Source organism: Eumetopias jubatus, unplaced genomic scaffold (assembly GCF_037043125.1).
Source record: "Eumetopias jubatus isolate StellerSeaLion01/CBP00866 unplaced genomic scaffold, mEumJub1_p1.0 scaffold_13, whole genome shotgun sequence".
Lineage (NCBI taxonomy): Eukaryota > Metazoa > Chordata > Mammalia > Carnivora > Otariidae > Eumetopias > Eumetopias jubatus.
This window is the reverse complement of record NW_028274819.1, coordinates 3178872-3201239: the sequence shown is the minus strand read 5'-3', so window position 1 is coordinate 3201239 and position 22368 is coordinate 3178872. Positions and strand designations below refer to the sequence as shown.

General features: G+C 55.4%; 1 protein-coding gene across 13 annotated transcripts in view; it reads right to left on the bottom strand.

Annotated features, from left to right (window-relative positions):
• The window catches only part of SHANK2 (SH3 and multiple ankyrin repeat domains 2), a 427977-nt gene that overhangs the window by 126960 nt on the left and 278649 nt on the right, over positions 1 to 22368 (bottom strand). For 11 of the 13 annotated variants that reach the window (XM_088018088.1, XM_088018082.1, XM_088018083.1 and 8 more), the window contains 2 exons: positions 14197 to 14279; positions 12409 to 12533 (listed from right to left, as the gene is read on the bottom strand). In XM_088018088.1, the coding sequence (XP_087874214.1) occupies positions 12409 to 12533; positions 14197 to 14279 (208 nt within the window). Of the gene's footprint in view, positions 1 to 12408; positions 12534 to 14196; positions 14369 to 22368 lie in introns of those variants that run through there. The other 2 variants (XM_088018092.1, XM_088018093.1) reach the window with 1 other exon arrangement.

The window sequence follows — 22368 nt, the reverse complement described above, 5'->3', positions numbered from 1 at the left end:
TGGTTTAATCCACACAACGGAACGTCATTTGGCCGTAGAAGGAATGGAGCTGTGATACGTGCTCCCCCGTGGGGGAACCTTGAAAACATTCCCAGCGGAAGGAGGTGGAGGGTGGGGGGGAGATTGGAAGTGGCTGCTAATGCGGACGGGGTGTCTTTTTGGGGGATGAAAACTGTTCTGGAGCTAGAGAGAGAGGATGGTGGCACAACACCGTGGGTGCAAGAAATGCCCCTAGATTGTACACGGTAAAGTGGCTGAATTGGTAAATTTTATGGTACATGTATTTCGCCACAATGACTAAGATCCGCACGACAAAAAAAGATCTGCACGTGTATACACACGTGACCAAATGCATCTCTGAAAGACACGTGTAAAGAAATAAAAACCCGAGAAGATAAACATTACAACCAACAACCCTGTCTCCTGGCAGCAGCATCTGACTTTTTCCTCTGGCTTATCCATATTCCCAATGCTACCCGGGCGGGCATGACTTCCGCCAAGCCTGAAGGAAGAGCACTCAGGGAAAAACCAGTCACCAGGCTTACAGGGGAGCAGAGTTTACTCCCAACCCCTAACATTTTCTGAGAGCAGAGGCACACATCCCCCTGGAAAGTCCGTGGGATTCGAGTGGGTATTGGGAGAGAGTTCTGGAACTTAGGGAGAGGGACTGGCTTAGTGTGGTTCTCTCTGATGGAAGTCAGCAGGCCCCCGTGTCTCTGTCCACTTTCCGAGGTGCTGACTGAGGGTGGGGTATGAGGAAGGTGGTCTAGCAGAGACGAACCACTCCCCTGGCACGGAAGTTTCCAGCATGTGCTCTCAGGGCGTCCTGCCGTCCTCATGGAGTCAGCTAACCCCTGGGCCAGGCCCAGAGCTCACCAGGAGCTCACCCATTCCTTCAACAAACATCAACTAGGCTTCTGCTCTGTACCTGACTCTGTTCTCCTGGGTGACCCCAGGCTCTTGATGAGGGCTCTGCCCTCGGAGGGGACTCGGGCTCCGGAGGGGAGATGTTCAGCCCACACATCACGTGTTACATAAACTCCATGCGTGGCAAAGCCAAGAAGAGAAACGTCCCCCCCGTAGAGGCATGCAGTTTGTGGAGGTTTGTGCCCTTCAGACGAGGTTGGTCAGGGAAGGTCTGGAAGAGGAGGCGTGGGCGAGAGGCACCCGGAGTGCGGGAACCGAGTGAGCAGGCAGGGGCGGGGGGAGGGGAGGGAAGGGATGTGCAGGGGGGAGGTGGGGAGGCTGGGGGCTGTAGGGCCTTGTGGCCATGGTAGGAACTGGATTTTACTGAACAGTGATGATGGGAGTCTCCCTAGAGCTGGGAATGGAGCACAGACTGGGAGCGCAAGGGAGGACCTGGGACAGCAGCCCACGCAGGGACCGGACTCCCGAGTGACTTCTCAACTGAGCATGAGCATAAGCAGAAAGGCGGGGAGCTTGGAGGGTGGCACTGGGCCACGTGGGGGCTTTGTGACTCTGAGATGCTTTTTGACCTCCCTGGGCTTCACTTTCTCCACCTGAGAAATGAGGATGGTGTCACAACCCACCTCCCAGCGTTCTGGTGAGGCTTCGGGGAGGTAGCATGCACGGAGCACATAGTGGTGTGGGTTTAGCTGTGGGAGGACGATGCTAAAAGCACAGCAGGAATGGCAGTCGGTCTAATGCCCTTGCCTGGGAGAAATCCAGAAACTCCATTCCTGTATCAGGAGCCACAGGGCACTGGCCTGTCCTGGCACCGCCCTGTCTGGGCCCAGGGGTAGGTGCGAATGGCGCTGGTTCCTGCAGATCAGCACTCTCCTGCCTTCCCTCACTTACCATACCCCATCTCTCCAAAGCCCATGCTGGGCACCAGGGTCCTCACGGGGCTCACACCTGACCTCAGCATGGCAGGTCCCATGGGGGAGAGGTTCCTGGGCAATGACATCCTGCCTTGGCAGGGACGGGGACCTGGCCTGGTTGGGAAGGCTTGCATCCCTCCCAGGGCAGCAACAACAGCAGCATAATAGTAATGGTCCCTCTTGCATACACTACTTAGCTCATGCCCCGCCCTTTCTATGTGTCTCCCCACTTAACCCTGGGGAGGCTCTATGAGACAGATGCTCTTATTCCCCCTTTGCAGGCGAGAAAATCAAGGGGTTACAAGCAAGTTACACAACAGAGGCGCTGTGTAACTTGCTCAAGGCCACACAGCGCACAGCTGGCGCAGTTGGATTTGGACCCAGCAGGGCTGCCTCCTAGGACCATACCTTGAATCCCTGCTCTAACCCGCTTCTTGAGGGCAGTGGGCTCCGGTCTGCCTCCACCTCCCTTCTCCAGCCACAGAAGTCCCTGCTAAAACACTTGAGTGAGCTTGCCTCCAGTGACACAGTGACACTCTTGCCTCCAGAGTGAGTCCCCATGAGTCAGCTCTAAGGCCCTTCCTGACACGGAGGCCCCACCCTCTTCATCCTTCCTGGGCCTCCTGACAGTTCCCACACACTTCTAGGTGCTCCTGCCTCTGAGCCTTCCTCTAGGCTGTGCCCCCCCACCCCCGGTACCTTCCATCATTTCACAGACCCTGACTGTGTGCCTGTCATGAGCTGGGCTCTGGCTGGCTCCTTAGGTCAGTTCAGGCAGACACAGTGACATGCGTTGTGAACGGGTGTCTCGGGGACTGTCAGGGAGGCCTCCCTGAGGAGGGGCCACCAAGCAGAGATCTGAGGGTGAGCCAGTTACACAGGTGGAGGTGGGAGAGGGGTAACGGAGAGCACGAGTGAGCAGTGTGAGCAAGTGCTGGGGGTGGGAGGAAGTGTGGCATGTTTGGGAGACCAGGGAGAGAGGGCCAGGGTCAAGGCCCATCTGTCTTTCTGGGCTGGATGTGTGTGCCACCTCCCCAACTTGTCTGAATAACCCATCCCTTCCTCTCTGCCCCAGCCCTGAGGCCCAACAGAGGTTTCTGGGCTTCCCTCCCCACTCCACTTGGCCACTCAAGGGCAAAGATGGCCTCCACTCATCTCCACGACTGAGGGCTGAGCACAGAGGAGGTGCACTGAAAAGTATGTTATATGAAACCAAAGTTCCCAGCTAGAGGGAATTGGAAATTTTGCCTGTGGGTGATTGGTCTCATGGCACCAAAGCAAGGAGGCCACTCAGGACTTTACAGCATCAGATGGTAACTATGGCTGTCCACTCTCCCTTCCCCAGCCCTTCTCTTTTTAACTCTTCTTATAGTTGGCATGCACATACCCTAATTCCCAGGACTGACAAACTCCATCAATTAGAAGATCCGACAGGGCATTTAGCATGAGGCCTTCCTTTAGTTCATTTGCCAACCTAACCACTTGTATCATGAAACGCCCCACAAAAGGGCGCTGCAGACAGAGACAAATCAATGCTAATGAGAGCCTGCTGAGCATACTGGGAGGTGAGTGAGTGGGAAGAAGGGAGGGAGGGTGGGCAGGTGGAGAGGACCCAGGAGGGCTCCTTTCAGGAGAATCAAAAGGCACATCAGAGAACCCCGAACCAGCTCTCGCCTCACCATGCCTCCTGCAGACCTTACCGCATGTGGACTGGGGCTGGGTCTACAGCATCCTCCTCGGGTTGAGAAAGATGTTTGTAAGATTACGTCTCAGTGACTTGAGACTTGCCCAGGGCATCAAGAAGATGCAAGCTTGGGAGTCAGCTCTCCCTGTGGGGTCTTTAGCATCCGTCTAATCTCCATCACCTGCAAAATGGGCATAAATGCCTACTTCCCAGGTGTGTCCATCACTGAACACAGGTTTTGGGGCCTCTGTTAAGCATCAAGCATGTACTGGGTGCTGGACACACAGTAGGGACCAGGTCAGCAAGCTCTCCAGCCTGCAGGGGAAGGCATCCTCATGAGGGAGATAGTTGATCACTCAACACATATGACGATTCTGATGGTGGAAGAAGCACACTGTGGAGTGACAGAGTCAGGGGCAACCAGAGGGGGCCCAGTGAGGCCCTCTGGGAAGGTGACGTGTAAGCCCAGACCTCAGTGATGAAGTGAAAGCCAGCTTAGAGTACAGGACGCTGCAAACACTCAACCCATATTGGTCCCTTCACCCCTCCTCACCGGAGAGATTTCCCCTACCAAGCAGACAGGCACTCTCACCGAAAAAGAAGCTATGGTGCCCAGAAAGGCCAAGGACACAGGATGCAGGGGTGGGAGGTGAAGGGAATGAGAGAGGAAGCACCAAGGCCTCCCACCAGGCTGCTTCTCCTGGGCCGGGGCGCGCGCGCGCGCGTGTGTATGTGTGTGTGTGTGTGTGGCGGGGAGGGGGGGCGGCGGCATCCTCCCTGCTCTGTTTCAGCCCCATGGAGAGCTCGCGTAGCCAGAGGTTCAGCACCACGGAGAGCTCCCGGGAGAGGTTCAGCACCACGGAGGGTTCCTGCTGACCATGTCTTACTGCTCCCTGCCACTGACCAGCCATACACAGTTGCCCCGACTTAAACTGACATTCCAGGCCCTCCCTGGACTGGACCCAGTCACCCCCAGCTCCATAACATTCGGCCACTCCCCAAATCCACCGTGAATGTTCCTGACACACGGAGCTCTCCTTGGGACCCTCCCTCCTGAGTTCTACCTATAGAAACCCCACGTACCCAACTAAGCATGGTGCCAACACCATCTCTTGCACAAAGTCCTTTTCCAGATTTATCTCGGGGCCTTCACCATACCCTGCTTTTACCCCCTTCCAGACTGTGAGTTCCCAGAGGGACTGATTCTGATTCATGCTTTTCTCCCCACAGTACATGCCAGCCCAGGACCTGAATGAATGAAGTTGCAAAAGTGACTTGTACAATTGCTACCAATTGCTGAGATCCCACGCTGTCAGGAACCATGCTATGTGCTTCAAAGACATTTTTTATTTACAGTTTAAGAAACTGAGGCCAGGGGATGAGAGCTGTGCTCAAGTTCACATTCAAATAGTCAAGTGACAGAGGCTGGATTCAAACCCAGATCACACGGCACAGCTGGTGCCCTTGACCATGGCTCTTTTTTGTCTCTATCCAACCCAGTGCACTGCCATCTGCCAGGCCTACAGAGCCTTGAGCACAGCAGCCGTGGTCCCCTGAAGTGATTCTGAATCTTTTTTTAGCCTGAAATTGAAATCACTGATGCTTCAAATTAGAACCCCAAAATGAATGAGCCAAGACTTCAGATCTGCAATAGCTAAGATGCCCGCATCTACCTTCTCAGCAGGATTCTGGGCTGCTCCTCAGCCTGGACCACCTGTTCCAGTCAATATGGAGGACAAAGTGAGCTATTCTCCAGGCACAGAAGGGGCTATGGCTGGCTATGTGCAGGAAAGGGGTCCAGGCTCCCAGGCTCTGCCCAGAGCAGGGGCCTCTTTAGAGCCTTGGAGAGGAAAGACCCCAGTGCTATGAGACCCAGATAGTGAAGACCCCGAGGCTATGAGCCTCGGAAGGGCACAACCATTTGCCATGGGCACTGGCATTGTCTGAAGGCAAGTAACGGACACAGCTGCATTCCTCTGTGCTGACTTTTATTTGCTACTGAAGTCATCACTGAGAAGTGGACTGGAAGCTTAGACCCCAGCAAGGCTGGGCAGGGGGACAGAGAGGCAGGTCAAGATGGCCATGCTTACCCCCTGCATTGACCCAGGTGCCGGCAGCCCAGAAGCAGGGGAACTGGCGTGGGAGGCTGGTGGGGGGGCGGGGGCCCAGGCCTTTTCCAAAACGTGTACAGCAAGAAGCCACATAGCTTCAGAACAGAAATGCTCCACACTTGGAGAGACCACAGACAGCCACCGGGCCCCGCTTGTCTTTGACGTGAAACCAACAGAGCTTCACAACTGAAGTATCAATGTGACTCAAAGTCAGGAATTCACTGGTCGCCCTAGCTTCCTGCTAATATCAGCTGGCATTGGGTCTTAACTTCCTTATTGAATCAAATACTCGTTTAAAATTACTTGAATAAGATGTTAAGAATTTGGGGGGTGGGGTGGGTAGAGTTCCCAGCTTGGCCATGTGGGCACCAGCAGGACACGTGATGAGCCTCTCATGCTATCCCGAAAGGCAAGGCAGAGAAATGTGAGCTGGGTGGTGTGGCTGAACAACTGGGTAGAAGGTATGCTGGCACCACGGGAACCACAGCAGGGCTCTGGCCTCAGCCCTGGGATTTGCGGCTGGAGGGCAAAATGGGAATCAGGAAGAGAAATTCCAAGATTACCCAAAAGCCAAGACTCATGCCAGAACAGAACTGAGCAAGGCAGTGAGGGAGCGCCCTGGGAGCAGAGGTTCAAGCCAAATCTGGAGGTATGCCTGCCAGGGATACTTGGCTTGGGGGTGGGGCGGGGCAGGTGCCTGCACCAGCCGATATGTCATCCATGGAAAGGCACCGAGAAGCTACGGCCAATGCGCTCTTGGCTGGAATGTGCTTGGCACATGGTGACTGTCTGCTTGGCACAGGGCAGATGTGCTCTGTAACTGCTCCATGCTTGAGACGGTAGTGGCAATGATCCACCCGCCTTTATTATAACGTACGACGACTTGCTATTATTACTTGTTCAACTAACAGTCATTGGTTCCCTCTTCTCGGTCAGGCATCACGAATGACGGTGAAAGACAGGACGCTCGTCGACAGCAAACGCTGATGGAACGCTAACTCTGTGCCCAGCACGGCTGGCCCTCGGCCTTCTCCTAACTAACAGGACCAGCACTCACGGCAGTCCACGTGCCCAGAGCTCGTGGCACATAGCTCGTTTTGGTGACTGAATCCTCACAACCACCCTTTTTGCTGATGGGGACCCTGGGACCCAGGAAGCATGTGCTGATCAGTGACGTGCAGAGCGACTGATCGGCCATAACCTGAACTTCGTCTCCTCTCCTTCATACAAGTTAATTTTGAAGCTGGGGGAGGCTGGCAGATTACCACCGGGCTTTAACAACTGTTCGTAGCTCCAGCCTGGTTACAAGTAACGGTTCAGGCAAATGTGTGCTAGAACCCGTGTTAGGTTTTTCAAGTCCCATTCTCAAGTAGCAGCCAAAGAAACATTTTATAAGATACTCAAACGGTCTCTCAGGAAAACACCGGGGCATCCCTCTTAGCGTCCTCATTTCAGTGCAAACTGAGATTATAAAACAGTTGTAGGCCATCACTAGTGCAAGCATTTAATACGAAGAAAAGTAATTAGCAAACTCAAGCATCACTTTTCAAGGATGAAGGATATTGCTGCCTGCTTTAATTGCAAGGGAAAACCTATTTAGGGAATTAACACAAAAACGAGATTGGCCACTTCAGGGCTAAGAAAACAATCACAAAAGCCATAGGAGCCTCCAGCAGGGCATCAGGTTGGTGAGCAATGGCCCCAGGAAAATAATTAACACCCAGGAAAGTGTTCTCGTCCCGAAAGCAAACAGCAACGCCTTGGCCACAGAGGCTGAGACACCACTCAGCTGCGTGTGACAGCTTCTTCAAAGGAATATCTTTCTATTTATGAAATTAATACCTGTCAGAAAAGTGAATGTTGTCATTCTGGAAAATCTGAGAAATAAACAAAAGTCTGAAATAAGAGACAATGATCACACACGACCCCATCACCCAGGGGTTAACATTTCCTTTCCTTCCCACCTCCCCAAGGCCTATTTTGGGGAGAGGTGGTATGATTTAGATGGTATTGTGCAGATAATTTTGGGTCTGCCCTTTTCACCTGATAGAAGTGATCAGTTCTCATTAGTATCGAGAACTCCTTGCAAGCCTCATTTGAAACACTTTCTTGCGGATCCACGATGAATGCATGAGGTCCCCTTCATCATTTCCCTGTGGCCCCATCCCGTTATTCTGCTTCTGCTACACTGTGGTCTCCGCTCTGCCTGTTTTCAGTTCTCTCCCTCAGAATGGATTCCTAGATATAAAACTCCCTGATTCGGCTTCACAGCTCTTATTACGTACTGTCACATCGATTTCTAAAAAGTTTATGGCGATTTATTCTTTCACATAGCAACATATGAGCGCTGTCACCGGCGACGGGTATAGTAATGAAAAAAAAAAGGCATTTGCTAATTTGAAAATAAGAATTGGCAGCTCATCATCTGTTTTTCTTCTTCCCTCTGCCCGTTTAGACATCAAGCACATCAAAGCATCTCTCACGAACCTCTGAGCTGTGGCATCATGGAGTCAGGCAGCCCCGGTCGGAATCCCAGCGTCTCCACTCGCACGCTCCATGATGGTGGGCAAGGGATTTCACCTCTCTGTGCCCAGTTTCCTCTCATTCCCTGTGTCCTCATAACATGGGGAGGACAACAGATGCCACTTTCTGGGCTCACGGTGAGGGTCAGACGGCACTGTGGGGTGCTTGGGCGGAGAGACCCTCGGTCACTGTCTTGGTTGGTTGTCGCGAATGTCGTTTGCCCTTTTGAGGTTAACTGTTTAGTTGTATTATGAGCAATTCTCGAGATAGAGGATGTTTTTGTTTAAGGAAGCGATGCAAGCAACAAAACTGGGGTTTCGGGATGGGCAGTTTGTGGAAGGAAGACAGCCCTGGTGCCGCGACAAGGAGATGAGTGTGCGGCCTGCTTCTACCCTTCCGTTAGAATGCCAAAGTAACAGGTTCAGAAAGCCAACATGACCAGGCCAGCTGGTCATCACCCTGCCTGATGCCAGAACCCTTGGCAGCATCACCGAAGTGTCCTAAAGATGCCACGCCCAAGGCCCTGCCTCGAGACTGACTCTGAAGGTGGGGGCTGGTAACCGGGTCTCTCTATAAATAGGACAGGTGGCTCTGATGCCCAGCCAGCTGTCCAGTGTGGGGAGTCCCTTGCAGGACACCAAAGGGACATCCCCAAACCTCCATGTCTCCTTAATTACTGGGGGCAAAACTGTCATCCGTGAGCCCTCTACAGCCTCCTTATGATTCCTCGTAAGTAGCCTCTCCTGCCCCATCTCATGGGGGTGGGGAGACCTAACCAAGATAATCTCAAGGAAAAGGTAGATGAAGTCTTCAACAATCTGTGCCTGGAGGCTGATTCTCCCCCTAAACTCTTTACTTTCAATTCTCCGACAAGCTTCTATCATTAAGAAACCCAGTTCGAACTGGGTTTCCTGTTGTAACCAAAAGGGATGTGGGCCTTTTATCATTCCTGGCTGCTGGAGTCCTCATGCTTACATGCGATATGCAGGGAAAGAAAACCTTGCCCCGACTCCCCTGCTCACTTCTCCCCCCAGCCTGTCACTGACGCCAGGACCCACGTCTCTGCAAGCATCGCTCTCCCCGGAAGGACTCCGCCCCCACTGCCCTGCCCACTCCCACTGCCTCCTAAAGCTCTCTGGGAAAGCCCCAGAGGCACCAGGCATCCAGAGGATTCCAGCGTATCAAGCTGATCTGAAAGTGGTCAATACACACGGTCTCTGGAGCCCCCACGTTCAAATGCCCACTCCTCCTTCTCCACTTCTGAAATGAACTTTTATGACAACCCACACTAGCGCACTAGCACCCATCGATCTCACTGTAATTCCTGGTTTCATGATAACCTTTTACATGGAACTCTACCCGAAGCTTTTGCTTTTTGGCAGGAGCAGGGCGGGGGAAGGGGGGGCGCGGTCAGCAAAGAGACAGTCCCAATGACAAAGGAGCAAACTCCTCCCCAATGCTAAGGCAGGAGGGACGTAAATTCTGGAGGGCAAGCACCCAAGAAAAGCACGCACAGTAGGAAACCCTTCACAACAGGCGCGGGTGACACCAGCAAGATGACCAAGTCTGAGAAGGAAGAAGGAAGTTTTGCAGATGCTCAGGACTCTGAAGAGGAAAGATTCCCATCAAAAGTTGCCCCTTGGTCTCCATGTTCAAACTGCAGCATGCGTTTTTAAAGAGAATATAAACAGCTGACATGCTCTGAGTTCACTTCCAAGAGCAGGGAGAGAAGAAGGCTGGCCCAGAAGGACATGGGGCGACAAGGACAATTTGCCCTCACTGACGGATCTTTGCACGTGGGACCCTGCGCTTCACCAAGGCTCAGAAACCCCATTGATTCCAGGGATGGCTTCTGGCCAGAATCAAGATTCACCCGAGACCCATGAGTTTGTTCAGAACAACACCGCCCCCCTCCCCACTGAGGTTGAAGCTTTTCAATGGAAAATGTAGAAAAACTGTCTGTTGGAAAATGCAAGCACCTATAAGGCTGTAAGTGATTTTACTATTCCAGGGGTGCGATCCAGTAGCTAGGAAAATGCCTCAGTAGAGATTCTCAAGTCTTTTTAATTCAAGCACCTAAAAGAGACTTTCTGAGTCCCTTGAGTAGCCTTGGAAATGCACTGGGTAGGGCAGGGTTCCAAAGGTCCAACCCCTTGGTCCTCCCCATTAGCACAGGACCCACACACACACACGGGGCGGGGGGCAAGGTGGGCTGTGAAGGGCTCACTCCTCCTGCAGGTCCCTGGGACACAATAACACCAACAGAGCATTAATGCATCTCAGGGCCCACCACTCCTAGAATCCTAGAATTCAGAGGTTACCTCGAACATAGACCTGTTCCAAAATGGCAAATATATTTGCATATCAGAGGTTAAAAGCAATGTCCAAGGAGGTGCTCTGACAGCAGAAGTACACACACCCTTCAATGTCCCCAACTTCCACGGAGGCATCCATCTGACCGAGTGGCCTGCCTTCTCCGTCCGGGTCAGGCACGCGCTGCGGAGTGTCCACCAACCCAGCGCAGCTCTGCTTCCCCACGAAAGGGAAGGGCCCAGCACACGCTCCGAGGTGCTCCCACGTTTCCCTCACTGACTAGTTTATCAAGGAAGCAATCCCATGAGCCTAACAATGGGGCACATGCTTGTATCTGCAGCCTTCATTTATTATTTAAAACCAAGAACCAGCATCGCCTGTGTCGACCTATTGGAGCCTCTGTCTCTGGGTCTCTCTGTCTCTGACACACACACACACACACACACACACACACACACACACACACACACACACACACACACACACACACACACACACACACACACACACACGGTGAGGAGACTTACATCACAACTACATCCTACAGAAGATGATTCAACCAGTCTCTGCATTTTCGTGAGGTTACAAATCGAGTTAACCCATGAAAGCGCAGCAGGTTCCGGTTTCCACCATTCTGGGTAATGCACCCAGGGTCTCAACCGAGCCAGGCTCCGACTAGTCAATAAGAATTTAAATTCAGCTTCCAGCAAATAAAACAGGACCAACACAAGATACCTGGAAGAAGGTAAAGCACCTTCTCCATTTTCCTTGGCTTGCTCTCCTCTATGGCATCCTTCCTTCCGGATTTCCTTCAGTCCACCAGCCTTGAGAGGCACTAAGGAGATCATGAGCAAACCGGAGCTCAGCAGCATCCTGGGAAGCTCAGGCATAAGGGGGAGACCGGCTCCCAGTGGCCAGCTCGCCAGGGTCTGGGTCTCCTCTGTGTAACGAGCAAGTGTCTGGCCCAGTGGCGGGGCCACCCTGTACCCACCCCTTCTACCCGCACGTGCAAATGTAGATGAGACAGGGCTCAGAATGCTTTTCCGAGAAACATGAACTCCCAAGGAGGGCCACTGGAGCGAACCGAACCCCTTAAGAATAATTTTTCCAAGGTACAACATGCTCTTTTATTCTTAATATTTCTAAAGAATAACAGATTCCTTTGCACAAGACTGAAAGTAACACCTAAACCCGCAAAAGGCAGGGAGCTCACATGTGCTCGCAGCTCGGACACCTCACACACACCACGGTGCTAACTCTAGCAAAAGCTCAAGAAACACGGCACTGGTGTCTAGTGGGATTCTTCAAAGGAAGAGAATGCTCTTTCCTTTTACCTACTAACAAAAGCTGTTTTTCAAAGCATCTGGATTTAATAATTTCCTTTTTGTGCCAGCTACCCATCTTGCACGTGCTCCTTGGTCTTTGAAGGCCATCATCTGCCTGGCCAGTTACTGCAACTTGCAAATCAATGGTCTCTCAGCCACCAAGGTTACAGACCTCAGGCAAGCAAGGGCCACAGCACAGCGCCCTCCATCCTGCCCTGAAGGCACAAGAATGGGCAATGGCCCCTGCTGGTGTTTCTTTGTACAGCTACAAGTGAACCACACATAGATCCATGTGCATCCCCAACATCACGGCAACCATGTGTCTCTTCCTTCTACCTTCTACTTCAAGACCAATGGCCGACTTCCACGAACATTTCCACCTCCCAAGAGGTACAGCCAAAGCCTTAAAGACAGTCCAAACACTTGAGTCCACAGGAAATGGCATCCACAATGGATGGACCAGGAAATAACCAAACAACATGGGCCCACGGCAGCCTCCGTGAGTCCCCCTAGGTCTGGCTCAATGGCTGCGCTGCTAAGACCATGGACCCCAACCCTAAGAGAGTCGGCGCTCTCCCCAAGCAGAAAGATATAAACACCCGTGTCCCTACCTCAATCAGGAAGTCCCCAGTCCTCAGTCCGGCTTGCCATGCCACCCCTCCTTCATCCACAGACTCCAGGTACTGCAGGGCTGGGAACGCTGGCGTTGGCGTGAATTCTTCAATGGGCGTATCCGCTGGGAAGACAAGGAATACCTCAGTACAAGCCTGGGTGGTGTTTCCAGGTTGGCAGCCCCAGCCCCTCACGGGCCCCTGAGAGAAAGGGGGTGTGTATGTCTCCCGTTGGAAGTGGGTGCTCCAGGCCTGCTCTCCCCTGGGAAGAGTCACAGTCATGGGTCAACACCAACTCAAGCAACGAAGCCAACTGCATTTTGGTGCCACCATATCTCTTGGCCTTTCTGTTAAAAACACTGAATAATATGCTCTGCTATACATGTCTTTATGTACATGCCTGTCATTTTCTTTAAAAGCATCAGTGACTAAACATTTTCAGTTCTAAAAATGGAAAAGTTCCCCCCATAACCACACAGAGCTCCAGAAACACCACACTGAACCACTTGCCAAATTTATATCTACGTAGACTCGCAACCAAGGGAATTCAACTTGGAGCATGGACAGATCATAACGTTGACCCAGTGGGTGGCTGTGGATTTGGAATCTGCTTATGAATTCCGTCTGCAGGGAGCCCGGCTCTCAGCGACCACTCTGCAGCCAGCACCCACGGGAAGGCTGGGGCCCCGCTCCTCAGCAAAGCTGAGCCTTGGTATCTGGGCCCCACATGGCTGCCGAGCAAAACTCCAGGGCAAGAGATGGACTCCCCTGGGTAGTTATGAGCAGCCAGGGGTGGATGGGTGGGAGATGAAGATGACCCCAGCAGGGGGAGGGGACAACATCACTCAGACAGTCACACACACACACACACACACACACACACACACACACACATGGGGACAGATTCATCTTTTCTTTCTCTCTCTGGACAGATGGCTCCTGAGCAGCCTGAGTTTCGGGCAGGTGGGGCTGCCGCCCAGGGAAGGAACCCTTTCCTAGCTCAGGTGCAGGACCCGGCACAGCACAGAGCCTCTGACATGAAACTTACACATGGCTTACCCACACACGCGGTGGACAGATGTCTCCTCTCCTGGGGAGCTGATGCCATTTTGTTTTCTTTTGAAAGGGAAGCCCCCAAGTGAAGGGCTGGTGGGGGGGGTGCACTGCCATGGAATGCATCCCCGGAGCCCCCCACCCTAGGCCACATGACGTGTACGCTGCCGGCTCAGTCCACGGCAGAGGGGACCATCTTGCCACATTTCCTTTGCAAAGTCACCTTAGAGGCGGGCACACACAGACGCCGCCGCACTTGGAGCCAAAGCCCACTCCCAGAATGGGGCAGTTTCTAGATGTCTGAAACTCAGCACCGGGTCATTCTGGATATCTGAGACCAGGAGCTCCAAATCCAGCCACAGTTGGGCTGAACTAAACCACAAAATATAGATTAAACCCACGATTTAAAAAAAAAATAAAAAACAAAAAACGGGTGGGGGGAGGGAGAGAGAGACAGCGAGAGCTCGTTCAGAGCAATACTGTGTACAGAAAATTGAAAATATTCCTAAAGGAAGCCCCGATGTTTTCTGAGTACGGCAGAATATGTTAAAGAACACGGTTGTCTAGCAACCAAGTGCCCCCAGGAAGAAGGCTTCTTTCTGAGCCGGGGAGCATTTTCATACGGCGTGCACACACACACACACACACACACACACACACTCACACACACTCACACACTCACTTCACACTCACACAACATGGGAACGCACCCAGACTGGGAGCAGCCGCTCTTACCTTTCGCCCCTCGGAGCACGAATCCAAAGCCCTCATTGTCCTTCTTCTGCAGGACCACTGTCTTCTCCTCAATAATGCAGTCACTGTAGAGAGAATTCCGGGGATAGCGACCATTATTGTAACCCGTCATCATCACCGTGGCTGATCCTCCGCCGGGGACGTTCATCATCATAGCCAATTAATCACCCAGCTCGCCGGATCCAGGCAGCATGGAGGAAACTAAGCAGCACAGGGAGCAGGAGGAGCGGAGGCAGCTGGGGGGGCCGGCGAACGGGATAGGCGGGCTCGGCACAATGGGGCTCGGAGGGGGGGGCCGGCAGAGGCAGAGCCGGAGCGGAGCCGAGTGAGCGGGAGGAAGGAGTCAGGCATGGTGGGGAGGCCGCCGAGCCATGGCAGCGCGGGCTGGCTCCGGGCACCCAGAGGCAAAGAAAGTAAGTGGCCCAGAGCTACCAGGCGCAGCAGAGCCAGGGTGCCCAGGCCGATGCATCTTCCAGGGGAGCCCGCTGAAAGCAGCCAGAGGAGAAATGAGGCAGCAGGTTTTTGTTTTTTGGTTTTGTTTTCCTTCTTCTTCTTCTTCTTCCTGAAGGGGTTTTCAAAAATCAAATTCTATTTGCTCTCCACACGAGCCGGTGCCTAGAGGCAGCGACCCCTCCCTCCCAGTCCGAATGAATGTGGTGTCCCGACAACCACCAGGGAGCCCACAATGCCACGGCAGCCGCTGCGCGGCGTCATCCAGCACAGAGAAACCGCAGGCTGGCGGAGGGGGCGGCCGGGGCGCTGCCGGGGGTGGGGGCTCCTAGCAGGAGGAGGCAGGTCACTCCAGCGACACCAAAACCATGGTGTCGAACGACATGGGCTCCTTTAGGGGATGATGAGCCGTGGGGACAGGGAGCACGGGGCTCGGGGGCTACCCCCTTGGACAGACAGCCTAAAGCCCCACCGCCTGCCTCTTGGCACGGCATTTTTTTTTTTTTTTTAAAGGAAAGAAACCCAAAAGCTCCAACTTTGCTTCAGCTGCCAAAGCCTCCCATCATTTACAGTAAGGGCGCTTTGCCACATAACCGTCCACCCCCGGAGGCACCCAGGGGCGCGGGACGGAAGTGGACTTCCTGGCGGGCCACACGGCCGGGGCTGAACGATGGCCCTCCCTCCCCACCTTCCAGGGGCGGCCTCCCCCCAGGACTCGCTGCTGCCCCGGAAGTAAGTAAGTCAGCAGCTGGAAGGCCAGGCCACTGCGCAGGGAAGGAGGAGGGGCAGGATGCGACGTGGAGAGGCCTTCTCCAGGGTCCTAAGGGGCTGGCCGAGAGAGGGCTGCGTGCCCGAGGTCCTGAGGAATTCAGCAGGACCCTGGCTCGGAGGGGGAGGCTGGGGGACACAGCTAGCAAACAGTGGGAGCAACGTGCGGACAGGCTGGAAGTCACAGGCAACTGAAGGTCAGCTTTGTCCAGCACTGGACTCACAGCCTGCAGGGAGCGCAGGGCCCCAGCATGCAGCCAACTGGGAGCAGCTCAGCCAACCCAGATCGGGCCCCAGGAGGACAAAGGACAGGGGTGCTTGGACAGAGCGATGGGCTGCCAAGAGTTTCCCAGCACGCAGATGAGGCAGGGGAGCCTCAGACGGGTTGGGGGACACAGCTGGAGAATGTACACATGTCCTGATCCAGTCCCGAGCTCCTGCCCTTGCAGCGGACGAGCATGCAAAGGAACTTGCCAGGGTGACCCCATCTTCCAAGAAAGGGCTGGCAGAGTGCAGACACTTACTTTCACAACCGACAGCCCATGAAATTGGGGATGACGGGTCTAGGGTGGTCTAAGACTCGAGGAGGGGTTCTGTCCCCATGCTCTTGCTCTGCCTGCTACCCTGGGCACAGGGAGCCCCAGGGTCACACGGCTGGCCTGGCCTTTAGTAGGTGATGGGGCTCCCTAAAACCTCTGAACCTCACCCTCACATTATAAGGCAGCAAGAAGAAGCCATGGGGGTAACTGTGAGGTCAGACGGGGCAATTCCCAGGACGGTGTGGTGGGCCAAGGGAGCCCCAGGGAGCCATCAGCTGCCCTCAGAAATGGCAACAGGCTGGCGGTTAGCCAGGACCTGGGGAACCACAAGGCAGGAGGAACTGGGGGCAGGCAGAAGCTCTGTGGTGAGTGGACCCTGTGCCCGGCTGACCACCTTCCTGTCTCCAGGGAGCCTCCCCCGACCAGGACGCAGACCTGGCCTCCCTTCCCACCTGCCTTGCTTCCCGCTGTACTCCTCAACGGGGAGGGCCCTGGCCCAGTGGCTCCCTCGGGCACCGAGCAGGTGCCAGCCCTGCGACCCGCTTCTCTAGCGGAGGCTCACGAGGGCGAAAGCTGGGCCCCACTTTCGCCCTCTGCATGAGCAGCTGCTGGCCAGCAGCCCCCGAGCCCTATCTCCCCTGGGGGCACAAGCGGCCCCCGACACCCGCCACCTGTCTTGCATTCCAGGCGGCGGCCCTAACACGGGCTGACTCTGCCGGCAGGACCAAATGCCGCCTCGGGCTTCGTGTGGCTTGCAGGCAACCGTACATTTCCTCCCAGATGTCCCCCCACGATGGGGAGCTACTTGGGGCCAGCACAACCGCACCCCGCCGACCGCACGGGGATGGTCTGCTGTGGTGGGTGAGGGGTGGCACTGGCATCGCACAGAACTTGGCTCCAATCCCAGCTGTGCTCTGACCCAAGGTCACTCTGACCTTCACAGCCTCAGTGTCCCACTCTGCAAAATGGGATGAGGAACAAAACACGCCCTGTGGGCCGAGGAGGGGTGGACGAGGTAACCCACAGCAGCCCAGGCATGCAGCACGTGTTAGGAACGGCGACCCTGCTCAGAGAGGGCTTGCATGTGCCAATGCCCCCCCCCTCCCCGGGACCCCTCCCGGGCTAACGACGGAGCCCCTCTCTGAGCCCTCTGAGTCCTCCCAGCGACTCCTCCCTCGCCAAAGCACGTCCTGACTCCCACTCGGGGCCGCCACCATCTTGCCCCCAATCCGTGTGGCTGTGTCCTGCTTGCTGAGCAAGCGCCCAACTCCTGAGTCTCCGAGCCGAAGGAGGATTCCGGTCTCTTCCATCCTGCTTTACCTCAGGACCTAAGCAGCCCCTGGCCCCTGCCCCTCATGACCCTGTCTTACTTTTATTCACACACAGACCTGGGTTTGAATCCCAGCTCAGGCGTTTACCAGCTCAGCTGCTCAGAGCCTCAGTGTCACCACCTGCAAGGTAGAGGCAGTAGGCACTTTGGAGGGCAGCTGGGACAAGGCCCCCTAACGGGGAAACGGCCATCTCGTGCCCAATCCCCTGGGAGACAGGGGTCCTGGACGGAATCACCACAGACGCCCACAGTGCCCAGCAAAGGGTACCGTGCACCCATCATGTCTGTGGGCTGCAGCAGAACAGGCGTGACCACAAGGTAGGGGTCAAGCTTGGGTGTGTCAGGGGAGGCGGCGAAGGAACACCGCCGGCTGGAGAAGGGTCTCAGTGCACACGCCTCCAACTGGGACAATCCCTGGATCCTGGGTCGCACCCAGAGGGCAGGAGCAGCTCAGCATCGTGGAGCGCCTCCTGCAGGCGGTGGGCTGGGCCCAGGCAGCCTGAGACACAAGCGGGAGGGAAGTCCCAGGCCGTTAAAAGCGGACGGTCTTTGTAGCAAACCGTGAAAAGCAGCGGGAGATCCAAATGCAAGTGTCGTTCCCTTGAAACAGGAGCTCACGTCTAGTTTCATCCGAACGGCACAAACGCGCAGCATTCCCTCTACCCCCACAAATCAGACTGGGCATTCCCACCCCCGGGCCTTCGGGAGGAACCTGCCTGGAGATGAGAAACTCTCAGAGGGCTCCTTAAGCTGGTTTATGAATCTAAAAGCGGTCTCAGGAGGACAGCCATGGCCACACGCGGAAGCTGTGGCAGGCGGACACAGCTTCTGCAAGCTGCCTCGGGAGCTGGGCGGAAGCCCCAGAAACCAGAGGCCATACGGCCTCAGCCCGGCCACTCTGGCCGCGCACCAGATGCACCCCAGACGCGTGGGAGCTGTCTTCACAGGGACACTGCCTTGGCGCCCACGTGGGCCCCACGCTGCTGAACTTGGTGCCACCTGGTCCCTGGGGACATGGCCTGGTGAAACCAGCAGCCCAGCCCTAGTGATCACCCTGCACCCCTGCTTTGCATCTGCCCCCTGCCCAGGACCCCAGTCACTGCCCGCCTTCCCGCAGGGTCCCCCCGGCTCATTTTCACTCCCTGAAACGCTCTACCGTTGGCCTTGTCTTTTACCCAAGTGCTCACACATGGGCCCTTCACGCCTCACCGCCTTGTGCTCTGTGTTCCCTTTGCCTGCCATGCCCTCCCCACCACTGGTCACTCACAGGCTCTCTGCCCTAGGCGGAAGCCATCCCAAACCCTCCCGACGACGGTCAATGTCACACACTCTCTCCCCGAGGGTGCCTTCGAGCCTGGCCCAAGCCTCTGAGGGGACCCTTCTCACCCACTAACCCATCAACTGTGGGCTCCTTGGGAGCAAACATCAATGCCTTGTTCCTCTCTGAATCTCCCTAGGTAGCACAATGCCTCTTCTTGGTGAGATCCTACCTAGGTTTGTTGGCTACACAAAAAAACGTAATCTGGACGTGCCGTCTTCAAATGTATTTTCTGAATAGGGTGGGTTTAATGAACACAAAATGTCCCCTTCTTTGCCAGTTTCCTGTAGCAGGAGCTGCAGAAGGCAAAGGGGTCAGGCATCTAGCCCCACCAAGTACAGTTGTGCAGGCTGTGCACAGTGCAACTACAGAGGATACAATTTACATGATGGCCATCACAGAACCCTGTATTTATTATGGTTATTTTGGCACAGATATAAGTAAAGTGCCTTGAGGAAGGGGCAAGCAACTTTTTCTAGTTCATACAAAGATGGAGTATAGGCCATTGGCTGCCTTGAAGAATGTAAGAGGTATCCATAGAGAACCACATCAAGACTGGGAGATGGCTCCATTTCAAAGCTCTCCTGGGAGCCACGTGGCAACGATCACGAAAGGCTTCCGTGTTCTCACTCGCCCAGCAGTCCCACTGCCCACCACAGTAAAGAGTTTACTGAACTCGCTTGGAACAAGACGAGAGGATCATGGAAATCAGGACTGGCCACACAGTGGGCCCCGAGGCCCCACGCCACTGGCGGGCCTGAACACACCTCCTGGCATCTGACTAGCAACACCACAGGTGTCCAGGCATCATGTGGCTTCAACTGTGGCCCGAGGTCCACTTTCTCCCAGTGGGCCCTGCCATGGGCCTACAGGGAAGGCAGCTGTTCACCTGGTCCGGGAGGAAGCAGGTGCCAGGGATGCCCACTGGCATTTAGGATTCGTCAGTCCCGAACAAGCTCCCTTGGCAGTGGTGCCTGATCCCGGAGGAGGGAGAGTCACAGGAAGCCAGGCCTGGGGTGGCCGAGATGTGCGAGCGCACAGGGAAGGATCACGGCGGGCGTTTTAACCTCAAGCACGGGACTGTTGGGGTAGACCCGATGGCTTCCCCCGGAGCCCTCCGGACCTGGGCTAGGATGGGACCGTCAGGTCAGACAGCTACATTTCTTCCCTGCTCCTGTTCCATAGGGACTGGGTTTTGGTGAAGTTCAGGAGCAGCCAGGACCAGGGGCTAAGCTACATTCACTAGTATATGAATGCAGCCATAACTCACTAAGTACCTACTAAGTGCCAGGGGATGGACTGGATACTTGGCACTTTGCAGAGACCAAACCAGGCCCAGTCTGGCCCTTACGGAGACGTCAGGTGTGGCGTGTTAAATGGTGGCCCCGCAGAAGATGTGCTCAAGTCCTAACTTCCCGGGCCCAGGGCATGTGCCCTTGTTTGGAGACAGGGTCTTCGCAAATGTGTTTAGTTAAGGATCTCAAGATGAGATTCCCCCCTGGATTTAGTGAGGGCCCTAAAACCAACAACTGTTCCTTATAAGGGAAAAGAGAGGGAGATTTGGGGCACAGAGGCACCTCGGTCAGAGAAGCCAGGTGAAGACAGAGGCAGAGATTGGAGGGATGCAGCTGCAGACCAACGAACACCAAGGATTTCTGGCAAACGCTGGAAGCTGGAAGAGCTGGGGTAGGACCCCGCCCCGGAGCCCTCGGAGGGACACAGCCCTGCCGACACCGTGAGCTCAGACTTCCAGCCTCCAGAACTGGGGAGAATGCATTTCTGTATCGTCAGCCCACGGTCGTTTGTTACAGAAGCCTTGGGAAACTCTCACACCGGGCAAGCGGGAAGACAAGTATTAACTCCAACAGTCACAGGAGTGTGCAGGATATGGTGCTGTGAGAACCAGGCTGGAGGACTTCCTGTAGGAGGAGGGGGGATGCAGGAGCAGGCGTGAATGGGTCGCAAGGCCAGAGAGGTTAAGAGGGAGAGGAGAACATTCCAGAAGGAGGTGGGACTACATGATACAGGTTCTGAGGCACACCAGAGAGAGGCCAGAGAGGCCCATCACACAGGGCCGTGGGTGTCGGCTGCCTGCCCACCCAGGGCCAGGGCCAGGGGATGCAGCCGGCTGGCGAGAGGCTGGGGTGGAGGCCCGGGCAGCCCCTGCTCGTCCCCAGCGTCACCCAAGAAGGCCACAACGAGAGAACGCCACAGTTCCACCTTCTCCCGCTAGCCCTTTGTGGCCAGGTCTGCGCCGTGCTGGAATGTCCGACAACCACGTTTCACGATTCACGCTCAGGGTCGTCTGCTGGTGCTGCTGGTGACACCTGCCCCAAGCCACCAGCGTGAACTGGACGTCAGACGAGGCACCAAGGCGGGAGGGCGCTGTGCCCGGAGTCAGCAGGAGTGGGCACACACACAGGGGGATGGGCCGTGAGTTGGGCGGGCTGACCCCCTTCAGGGTTGCGGGAGTGGTGGGGAGGGGTGCAGAGCTGCCGGCTGGGAGGCAGCAGGGACATTTCAGCAATCAGGCCCTACAACCCAGCCCCTGATGGCCTCAGTGCTTTGTGGGGTCCCACAGACATGCTTGTGACCTGGAAAACAAAATCCACTGGCTGTGAAATCCGAAGAGCAAACAGCCACATGCAAATCGGTCCGTGCTTGAGTGTCTCTGAAATCTAATGTGGGGTCAACCTCATTACTCATTAAGTTTTGTATCCACAAACATATCACTGCACGCAAAAACCACGGGCGAGTCAGATCTTCTCAGTTTGAAAGAATTTTTGGGTATGCAGCTGAGGGCAAAGAACTCACAGGAGCCTCGGGGGAATTACCGCAAGGAGCTACTCACAGGCACATGGGTTCAAAGGCAAAATTCCCCAGATCATTGCAGAGCTTTTCCCCAGCGAGGTCCACCGCATGTGGGCCGTACGTATGGGAGGCGGGTCTGGGCTGGGACCGCTGGAGCAGTGGTAGGGGTCCTGGGAGGAGTCCCGTTAGGGAGGCTGGTGTATTTATTGCAAGGAGCGGTTGTGGGGGGGTCCCCGCCCTCTCCAGGGCAGTGAAAGGGAAGCCCGAGAGAAGCCTCATCTCGGTCACTCCCCTGGTGAACGCATTTCGGCGACAGCCTGATGCAGGCAGGAACTGGGACACTATTAGAAAGAGGGACCTCCAGGGATTGGGAATGACAGTGGCTGTCCTAGAAATTTCCAGGCTCTGCCAATCAGGAAGGATGAGGCTACACAGAGAGCCCGTCAGCTCCTCTGAGGGGGGTGCCGGTGGCCTCAACAGGTGTCCCAGCTGCACAGAGACGCCAGGCGCGGGCAGGCGGCCCAGATCACCACGGTGGCGCTGTCTCTAGGGCGGCACAGAGGGCCGCTCCATGGGCGGGCAGGGGCAGAGCTGGGGCTCATCCTTGGCAAGGCCTGGCAGCCGCAAGCAAGCACGGGGGGGGGGGTGTTCCCCGAGTCATCTGTCACTTGCCGCTAAGCTGCCTCCTCTCAGCCCTTGTCCACGCTGGCTGCCACTCCCTGCATCCTGTTTCCTGCTTCCTGGTCGGGGAGTACCTTGTGTTGCCCTCTTGCCTACCCCCGCCCCATGCAAGCAAGGAGGCTGCCATAACTCCCAGGTGAGATGAAGCCCCACGTTCGGTGCCATCTTGGTGTGTTCTGAGACACAAGCTGTGCACGGCGCCTCTTACGTCACATGCAGGAAGTTAGGAGTGTGGGCAATTCATTCACAACTGACGC